General features: G+C 46.8%; 1 protein-coding gene across 3 annotated transcripts; it reads right to left on the bottom strand.

Moving 5' to 3' along the window:
- Positions 1-1,018: 1,018 nt before the first annotated feature.
- On the bottom strand, positions 1,019-9,773 carry Procr (protein C receptor). 3 transcript variants are annotated; one of them, XM_052184048.1, is made up of 5 exons: positions 9,634-9,773; positions 4,908-5,017; positions 2,921-3,178; positions 1,955-2,242; positions 1,019-1,719 (listed from the first exon to the last, which is right to left on the bottom strand). In XM_052184048.1, the coding sequence occupies exons 2-5, from the start codon at positions 4,966-4,968 to the stop codon at positions 1,604-1,606; spliced, it is 723 nt and encodes a 240-aa protein (XP_052040008.1). In that variant the 5' UTR covers positions 4,969-5,017; positions 9,634-9,773; the 3' UTR covers positions 1,019-1,603. The 3 variants fall into 3 exon arrangements, with proteins under 3 accessions (XP_052040008.1, XP_052040007.1, XP_052040006.1); XM_052184047.1 differs by lacking the exon at positions 9,634-9,773 and adding an exon at positions 7,803-7,849; XM_052184046.1 differs by lacking the exon at positions 9,634-9,773 and having other exon boundaries at positions 4,908-5,275.
- Between the last annotated feature and the right edge of the window lie 652 nt (positions 9,774-10,425).

Below are 10,425 nucleotides of genomic sequence, written 5' to 3'. Positions count from 1 at the left end.
CGGAGCCTGCCCAGCCTTTGTGAAGCCTTGGAGTTGGTCCCCTGGGAAGACCTAGTACTAATGTGGGGTTCAGCCATCCGTGTAGGTTTACCTAATACCCATAAGATCGGCTCGAGGTAGGTATCTTTTTGCTCAAGCTTTTTGTATATTTTATTATTCTTTTTGTGAATGAAGTAAAAAAAATTGGAGACACTAAATACCTGGCTCCAAGATTTAAAACCAAAGTCTGATTTAAACCGTTCTTGAACCCGGGGTGGTGATGCATGCCTTTAACCTCAGCACTCAAGAGGCAGAGGCAGGTGGATTTCTGAGTTCGAGGCCAACCTTGTCTACAGAGCAAGTTCTAGGACAGCCAGGGCTACACAGAGAAACTCTGCCTGGAATGCCCCACCCCACCCCTACAAAAAAGTTCTTAAAAATTAACATTTAGTGTGTGTCTGTGTGTGTTTTGCCCCAGGAGGCCGGAAGAGGGCACCAGATCCCTTGGCGCTGAAAAAAAAAAAAGATTTATTTATTATATGTGAGTACACTGTAGCTGTCTTCAGACACCCCCAGAAGAGGGCATCAGATCTCATTATGAATGGTTGTGAGTTGGGATTTGAACTCAGGACCTTTGAAAAAAAGCAGTCAGTGCTCTTTTAACTGCCGAGTCATCTCTCCAGCCCTGAATACATGCTCTTAAATATTAAATTGTATTGTTTCTCCACAGAAACCACCAGCAATAGATATTTGAAGCTCTGCAAGTCAAAGCATGGCCAAAAAGGCGCCATTTTAGGAGGGGCAGATTTTATGGAAGACAGCATCTCTAGGTGAATGGAGCCAAGGGTTAAGAATGTTCCAGAACGGTTTGCATGAATCACGTCGTCTCAGAAGGAAGCGTACAGAGAGTTTCCAGCTCACAAAGTGGCACACATTACAGCTAACAGTGCCAGCTTACCAGTGGCCTGTGAAGAGACCACCCTGCTGCTGGTTACCCAGTGACTGACAGACGGGGAAACAGAACAGAGGGTATAGGCTATACTTTTTTCAGAAGTTTTAATAAAATAGAGGACATAAGTATACCTTTTACATAAATAAGAAATTTAATATTTAATTAATTCACTGCTCCCATATTGTTTAGCCTTACAGCTGTGACATTTCTGTGGTTCTTTCTTCCCTATCATACCAGTGTCCCTTCCCAAGTTGGACACACCTGGACACATTAAATATGCTTTATTTTAGTTACAGACAACTCCTTTTATTTTTAGTAAGATGTTTTGAATGCCTACAGTAAGTCTGCCTGTTCAGGGTAGACACAGACCAGCCTCCCCCCAAGTCCATCATCTCATTTCCACAGAGAAGCACCCACTTCTCAGACCAGCTACACAAAGCACGCATGCGCTCAAGTCCTTTGCAAACCGGTTACTTTGTCTACACCCCCTCCCTGCACCCCTTCCTGCACCCTTTCCTCACACACGTCTTAGGCAGATGCTCGAGTTGTTGCTCTGTACCTCCTGAGATATGGTGGCCCTCTGGGGGAGTCTGTTTGGCATCATCTGAGCTTCGACCTTCTCTTACCAGCCCCCACCAGTCCAGCCCTTTCTCCGAGGGGCCTGGAGAATGATTAGCAACGCCGTCTGCCTGTGCACAGGAAGATGCCCACAGCCACACCAACGAGTATGAAACAGCCCATCAGGATGCCCAGGACCAGGGAAGTGTAAGAGCGCCCTGTTCGGCTCCCTGCAGAGAGGCAGAGAGAGTGCATAAGAGCTTGTTCCGTCTAAAGTTTGAGTCAAACCCCAAGGCAGCTATACTTTCAAAGGAGTCACCCAGTGACTTAAACTTTGTGGATGTACCCTCGCCTGAATCTCCAGCCCCCCTCTTTTTGTTGCCCAAGGGATCCCTGGTGTTCCTTCATTTGCCTGGAAGTCACCCCCTCCCCAACACACAGGCAAGGCCAGAATCCCCCTCACACCTTTCATGTTTTGCGTGGTGATATGGTTCTCCAGGTATTGCACACAGGTGTCCTGCAGAAATTCCTGCAGTTCATACCGAGTCCGGTTGTAGGCATTGAGCTGTTTCAGGGTGAAGTTGGCGGCTTTCGAGGGCTCCCGGGAGCCTGACACCCAGATGGCAGTCTTTGGCTGGAAACTTACAAAGGCGCTTCCATTCACGGCCACATCGAAGAAGACATGGGGTTCAGAGCCCTCCTCCTCCTCCTCCGGAAGCTCGCAGCCCAAGGAGCAGCTAACAGTGAGAGGAACTAGGGAGAGGGGAAGGGTCAGCTCTGTGCTTGCTTGAGGAGGTCCTGGGGGATGTTCACCAGGGGCAAAGGGAATGTGGAAAGGAGAAGGAAGAGATGCCTGAGGACAGAGGAGGGTCTGGAGAGGATGGGGTTAGATCGTCGGGGCCTGTGTCAGGAGGAGGCATGAAGAAAACGTGGGATCGTGGGAGAAAGGAGCAGAGAAGGCGTGTGAATGGATGGCAGTGTGGTTTCTGAGAGATCGGGGCATTGAGAGGAACTAGGGTTGTGAGGGAGCTATGGACGGACCCATCAACATCTAGGAAAGGAGGTGATTGGAGGCTGAGTGCGGAGTGCTTCAGGCTGTATGAAAGGAAGGGCAGGGCCCTTTGAGGGAAAGGAGTTGGCAGACTCTTCAGTGAAACTTGGGGGTCAGAGAAGATGAGGGGCAGGGTCTGCTCACACCTCCATCTATCTACCATCCATCAGGTAAAGGTTTCTTACAGTTAGGATATCGCTTTGCTCTCACAGAACAATCTCCAAGAGTCAGAGCCCCAAAGACCACACCCACCCCACACCCTCACAAAAATCCTGCCGTCTAGAACCTTAGCCTTGGTGCCCAAGCACTGCCACCAACCTCTTCAGGCCCTCTCATCCTCCATGGCCCCCTACCAGCCCGGACCAAGTGCCCCAACTCACAGAACACGTTGTCCTTGCGTTCGCGGTACACCAGCTGCACCAGGCTTTCGAACTGGGCCAGGTAGAGCTGCAGGCCATCTTCTGTGCGATTCCAGCTCTCGGGGTCCTGCCAGGGCTGCAGCTGGAGAATGGTGACGTTTTGGCTCCGGCCTTCCAGCGTGTGGGTCAGGAGTTTTCCCAGAGACGCGTTGCCCTGATGCCTCACGTGATAGGGGTCTTGGAAATAGGAGATCTGGAGCATGTGCAGGCTCTGGGTGCCTGCGGGCAGAGTCAGCGCGTCAGGACCGGCAGCGGGGGAAGGTGAGAGCTGACAGCTAGAGATAATAACCCCTTACCCAGAGGCCTGCCGCCCACCTCGCAATCCCATAAAGCGTTCACCCACCTGCCCCTCCATTTGATGCTCACAATAACCCCTCCTGGAGAGGACAGGGAGGTTATTATCTGTGCTTTACAGATGGGGAAACTGAGGTCTGCAATAGGAAAAGGCATCCCTCAGTGCCTTTTCCTCCTTCACACCGCCAGCCGTCAAACTCTGGTCCCTGTACCCTCTCCTGGGCCACTGTCATCCCATGGGGGACCACATTTCTCAATTTCGTCCTTTTGCTTTGTTTGTTTTTTGAGACAGGATTTCTTGGTGTAACCCCAGCTATCCCAGGGCTAGTTTTATAGACCAGGATAGCCTTCAACTTAGGGATCTGCTTGTTGTTGCTGATATTAAAATTGTGCACCACCACACTGGGCTTAGTTTCCTGCCTTCTAACTGGATCTCCTTCAGATCCAAACCCTTTAAAGCCCTCCTGGGATGTGCTCTGCCCCTCCCGAATAATAACAGCTACTATCCACGCCGTGCTTGTTAGGCCCTAAGCACTGCTGTGTACACATTATTAACTGACGAAGGCCTTCCTCCTAACGCTTTAACGTGGTAGCTACTATTATTAACCCCTTGTGTATGGGAATCTGAGGCCAAGAGATGGTAACACAAACTAAGATTTGAATACTGGTGACTGAAGCCGCCCGCCCGTCTGAAGTCATCACCTCCCTATAGGACATCTGCCCACGGGACAGAGTTCCGAGTTTGGCCCCACTTTGAGATCACAGCAAGTGACCTGGCCCCGGTTGCATTTTCTGGTGAATCTCCATGTTCAGTTTTATCAAATGGCTTGGAGTTCCTCCGACTTTTGTCCACTGTGTGAGGAACTTGTCCAGGTTGCTCTCTGCTGCCCTCGTTCTGCCTGGCAAATCTCTATCAAAATTAGGTTTATCTGCCTTCGGTACCCTGGAAAGGGCCTTGGCAGCGTTGGTATTGTAACCCCCGCCCCTACACACACACACACACACACACACTGTTGCGTTTGAGAAGTTGCTTTCTGTGTTTGCAAGTGTGAATACCCTGGTGTGGGTAACCTTAGCAATGACCCTTAACTGTTCTGTGACCAGGTTTACCCCCTGTAAGATCAGTATAATAAACTGCTCACCACGAGTCAATGCATGTATAAAATACAGGAGGCACTCTAAGTACTGCCCCTCTGAGGGAGAGATGGAGGCTGTGGGAAGTGGGGGGAACTGGGCATCAGTAGTGTCTGGGGATTAATTCCCCTTTCTGTTTAAGAGCTTCCAGCAGACTGATCTCTGGCTCTGCTGCTCCCATCTCCGCAGCCACACTCCCTGTCTTTCTCCTCCTCCCCATCTCAGCCCCCAAACTCGTCTCAGCTTTCCTCGCATCTCCCCATTTTGTCCATCTCATACCTCTTCCTATCTTCCCTAGACTGACACCGCTCTCCCTGCCTCCTCACCTCCGTCTTATTCCCAGCCTTCCCCGGAGAACTCACTGGGCTTCCTCACCCTGTCTTTGAAACGCAAGTCGAAGCCCAGGACCCAGCAGCTGCAGGCATCCATGCTTAGCTGTCCCACAGTCATGTCAAAGTTCCTAAATACACCAAGTCCCCAGAACACGCCCAGGCGGCAGGAGCCTGTGGCCCTAACTCACCATCGGAGTTACAAAAGGCACAGCCAGGCAGCAGCAGCAGCGACAGAAACTTTGTCAACATCCTGGAGCTGAAGTTCTGGGTTCCACCTGGGCTCGGGCTCAGCGGGCTGCTGATTAGGAAAGAGAAGGGAGGCTGTGCGGGAGGGGCCGGCCGGGGCAGAGAGGAGGATGGAAAGAGACCAGGGAACGTGTGGAGGAAGAGGAGTCAGGCTTTTAAAGTGTCACTTGGATCTGTCTCATTTCCTACTAGGGGGCCGGCTCGCCTCGGCCCCTCCCAGCCCGGGGCCCTCCTGCCTGGACCTGCCTGTTTCTCCTCCGGTCGCCGCTTGCTTCCGAGGCGTGAGGAGGAGCGGAAAGGGGGGGGAGAAGGGCTTGGTGAGAAGTCCGGTCGGTCGCCTCTGAGTCAGGGGGTGGGGCGTCTGCTCTCGATGTTGCCAACTCTGAGCATGTACAGATGACAGGGAAACTGAGGTCCAAAGAGATGTAGGGATTTGCCCAAAGTTTGTACGTCGTGATGACGGCAAATCCAGGTTTGGAATTTAACTTTCCAGGAGAACTGCCTATATTTTATCAGACGTTTAAGTACACAGGAATTACACAATTGGAGGAGAGTGGCTCCCAGATATAGTCACAGAAACGAGTGAGTAAAAAGGAGCTCATTGTGTCCGAGATTTAAGATTGATCTAGATAAATCTCAGCATTGAGCAGGTCAGAGTCATTTAGTGGGCAATGACATCACAAATTAGTACGTTTTTGAAAAAATGAAGTAGGACAGAATAAGAAATTTGGTGTATCATCCTAAGTAAGCAATATTTTCTGAAATATGTGAATATGTGTTCACTTATATAAGGGCATTTCTGTCTGTGCTGCTTCTTCTTCTTCTTCTTCTTCTTCTTCTTCTTCTTCTTCTTCTCCTCCTCCTCCTCCTCCTCCTCCTCCTCCTCCTCCTCCTCCTCCTCCTCCTCATCCTTCTTCTCCTCCTTCTCCTAAAACAGTCTTGGCTGGAGAGATGGCTCAGCAATTAAGAGCACTGACTGCTCTTCTGAAATCTTAAAAAATAAAATAAAATAAAATAAAATAAAATAAAACAAAACAGGGTCTTACTATCTATATCAGGCTGGTTTTGAACTCACAGAGCTCCAACTGCTGCTGCCTCCACTGGGTGGAGTGCTGGGAATAAAGCTATTAGCCACTATGCCCAGTCTCTTATGCATTTTTAAGTTAGTATGTACAGTAATGGTTTTCATTATGTCATTTTCATATATACATATAATATATTATATATATACAAATGTATATATATGTATATATATGTGTCATTATACTTTGCTCTTAGACATCCTCCTGGGCATGCGTGCTTAAGTGCATGAACGAACACACACCTCTAGCTTCTACATATGAGTTAGAACATGCAGTATTTGTCTTTCTGAATCTGGTTAATTCATGTAACAGGCTGACCTACGGTTCCATTTGTTTTCTTGAAAATGTTACAATTTAACTTCCCCCCTTGCCCAGAGTTACATAGAGCTTATATGACACATTCTCTTTATCCATTTCTGCATTGATGACATGAAGGTATGTTTCTGTGATGGGTTTTGGACAGCAGTTATGTAACGCAGATATTATTTAGGAAGCAAGTAGCTTGTTTTAAAGGTCAGTCTCCCAAGTTAGGAAAGTCTTTATGGTGAAATACTACTCAGAAACAAGAACAAAACCCCAAATCTTCCCTCACAAAGCCCCCACTTCATTTCATATCGCTTAGAATCGCTTGAAGCTGTGTTTCTTGTTTACATAGTTGTCTGAATTTCCCAACAGAATGGAAATCCCCGTGGGAGATAGGGCGGCTGGCTATCCCATGGCTTGCTCCATGCTGATTCAATGGTGCACGTCACACTTAAGCATCAGCTAAATGACAGAATGAGGTTGGGATGCGGTGCTCACATCTCTAGGAGTAAGCTATAGACCACTAGATGCAGCCTAGGACCATCTGTCCATCTGTCAGCCACACAACAGCCAAGCACACCTGACTCTGTAAGGAGCAAATGAATATGGAAGCGTATATATTAGTTAAAGCAATGGCTTATTTCCAGGGAGGGGAAGGGAGGGGAGGAGAGGGAAGAAGATAGAGAGGGAGAGGGGGAGGGAGACTGCAGAGAAGAGTGGGAAATCTTGTGAAAAATTTTGCCACTATTTTGCAAATGGTTTTTCTCATTATAAATTTAATTGTCTTAAATAGTTAATTTTATATCTAGAATATGATCATATATTTCCTGCTTAATTAAAAACAAGAAAATTAAATAACAGGTTATGGTACATCCTTGTACAGAAGAGTGGTGTGGGAAATGGTAGATCAGAAAAACATGGAAGGATTGATGAGCCATTGATGGGGCAGCAGGATATGGACCAAATACGGATGGAGTATCCAATGCTTTATTAAGAATTATTGTTGTTGGGCTGGAGAGATGGCTCAGCGGTTAAGAGCACTGACTGCTCTTCCAGAGGTCCTGAGTTCAATCCCCAGCAACCACATGGTGGCTTACAACCATCTATAGTATGATCTAGATCTGATGCTCTCTTCTGACATGCAGGTGAACATGCAGATAGGGCACTACATACATACTGTAAATAAATAAATCTTGAAAAAGTATATTTAAAAAAAAAGAATTACTGTTGTCCAAGTAATACATTTATAATTCCATCCTCACATCTCCTAATGATGTTCAAACACACAGGAGAACGTCTGTCCTCTCTGGGAAACAGGCTTGGGTCAAGCACCAATAGAGGAAATTTAACTCTTTATATCCCTGTTGGTGTCACAGTGGAATCTGGGACAGGCCGTGGCTGTGCACAGGCTCCCGGTCTCTGAACCAGCATTTGTAAGCACACCACACTCACCTCTCTGTTGCTGCAGACTTCCCAGCTCCTCAGGGACAGAAGACGGGTCTTCAAAGTGGAGAGACTTAAATCGTGACTGATTACATGGGCTTGAGTTTTTAAAAATGATCATGAGCTGTCTTGTATTTGAAGAATTATTACTTCATGTTTGTCGAATTGCATTCTAAACACATCTATCCCCACCACCCAGAAGAGATACAACATTACAAATGTAACTGAAGCTACATCAACTCATCTGCAGTTGTAGCTTTCTCCCCTGTGTTGATCTCTGAATTTATAACATCATATGATAATAAAAGCTGACAGTTTCCATTTCTTTGCATTTCTGTAGATTTACACCATATATGCATGCATAATAACAACTAATATACATACATACATACATACATACAACACACACACACACACACACACACACACACGTAATGCAGCAATACAGTGGTGCATTAGTCAGGGTTCTCCAGAGTTGCAGAACTTGTGGAATGACTATATACATATCTATTACATACAGAACTTATGGAATGAATATATATTTGTGTGTGTGTGTGTAAGGGGTTGGTCTGGTGCTGCTATATACTTAAATATTAAATACTGCCCCCCCAAGATCTGGTTTTCCCTGACAAGGAGATCCTCAGGTACACTAAATCCTGCCATGGAAACCTTGCCCCCCAAGTGATCCCAAATTGCTTAATAAAAATGCCTACAACCTGGGTTGGGCAGGAGAGAGGGGGCAGAGCAAAGGTTCCCAGGCTTGGGGTTCTTAGGAAGGGACTATGAGAAGAGGAGAGAAGAGGAGAGGAGAGGAGAGGAGAGGAGAGGAGAGGAGAGGAGAGGAGAGGAGAGGAGAGGAGAGGAGACAGAAGAGAAGGAAGGAAGAAGTCACCATGGGGTAGGCAGACTGTGAGCACATGGGCACGAGAGCCAGCCTGTTGGAGTGGGAAGCTGCCATGGGAGGAACATGTCAAGTAACATCTCAGGGTTGTCGACAGGAAGTAGACAAAATGGTGCAGAGGGTTGATATCTGCCCAGCTCTAATCCTTTAGGGCTTATTATAAATATAAAGGTCTTTGTGTCATTTATTTGGGATATTTAAAGGTAACAATAAGGTGTGACAACCCCTCAGAATAATAACTACTATACATACATATATATATATACACACATATATATATATACATATAACACACACATGCTAACACACACACATATATATAAGGAATTTATTAGAATGACTTACAAGGGGCTGGAGAGATGGCTCAGCTGTTGAGGGCTCTGACTGCTCTTCCAGAGGACCCAGATTCAAACCCAGTACCCACATGACAGCTCACAACAGTCTGGAACTCCAAGATCTGATATCGTCACACGGACATGCATGCAGGCAAAATACCAGTGCATGGAAAATGGAAATAAATACTTTTTAAAAAAAAATAATGACTTGGACTGGAGAGATGGCTCAGCAGTTAAGAGCACCAGCTGTTCTTCCAGAGGTCCTGAGTTCAATTCTCAGCAAACACATGGTGGCTCACAACCATCTGTAATGGGATCTGATGCCCTCTGGGGTGTCCGAAGAGAGCAATAGTGTAGCCAGGCAGTGGTGGCACACGCCTTTAATCCCAGCACTTGAGAGGCAGAGGCAAGCAGATTTCTGAGTTCGAGGCCAGCATGGTCTACAGAGTGAGTTCTAGGACACATAGGGCTATACAGAGAAACCCTGTCTCAAAAAACAAACAAACAAAACAAAAAAGAGCAATGGTGTATTCATATACACTAAATAAATAAATAGATAGATAGATAAATAATAAATAAATCTTTAAAAATTATAATGACTTACAGGCTGCAGTCTAAGAATTCCAACAATGTCTGGCTGTGAGCTGAAAGTCGAAGATTCTAGGCTGTCTGTCTATATCTGCTGGAACCCAAAGAGGTAGTCTCTGATGCTGCCCAGGAAAGGAATGGGTGTGCTAGCAAGGTCAGGGCAAGCAGGCAAACAGAAAGCCTTCTTTCTTCCATAGCTTTCTGTAGATTTCCAGCAGAAGGTGTGGCCCAGGTTAAAGGTGTGTCTTCCTGCCTGGAGAGGCAGATCAAAAGTGTGTCATTCCACCTCAAGACCTGGACCTTGTGGTATCCTTGTGAAAATGGCACTCACATGTGTTAGTCTCACTTGTTGTGTATAGGTCTTGTCACTGTCACAGCTTTAATACATTCTATTTTAGGAGTATACCACCACTGGGGGCTGGAAAGCTGGCTCAACAGTTAGGAGCCCTGGCTGCTCTTCCAGAGAGCCCAGGTTTGTTTGCCCCCAGCACCCACATGACAGCTCACAGCTGTATCCGTACTCATAGTCCAGTTCCAAGAAATTCATTCCCCTCCTCGGACTTCTAAGGGTACCAGGTGTGCACACGGTGCAAAGACACACATTCGGGCAAAACATCAAGTAAAATAAATTGATTCGTCATCTGGTATTAGACTCTACATTTTTGTGTTTGTTCATGCATGTAAGTGTTCCTGTGTGCATGCGTGCACATATGTGTGGAGGCCAGAGGTAGGTGGGTGTGTCTTCCTTCTATTTCATTCTTTCTCCTTCTTTTCATGTGTATATGTGTATAAGTTCACGCTCATGTTC

This window comes from Apodemus sylvaticus, chromosome 5, assembly GCF_947179515.1.
Source record: "Apodemus sylvaticus chromosome 5, mApoSyl1.1, whole genome shotgun sequence".
In the NCBI taxonomy this organism is placed as follows: Eukaryota; Metazoa; Chordata; class Mammalia; order Rodentia; family Muridae; genus Apodemus; species Apodemus sylvaticus.
This window is presented reverse-complemented; position numbering and strand designations above follow the sequence as displayed.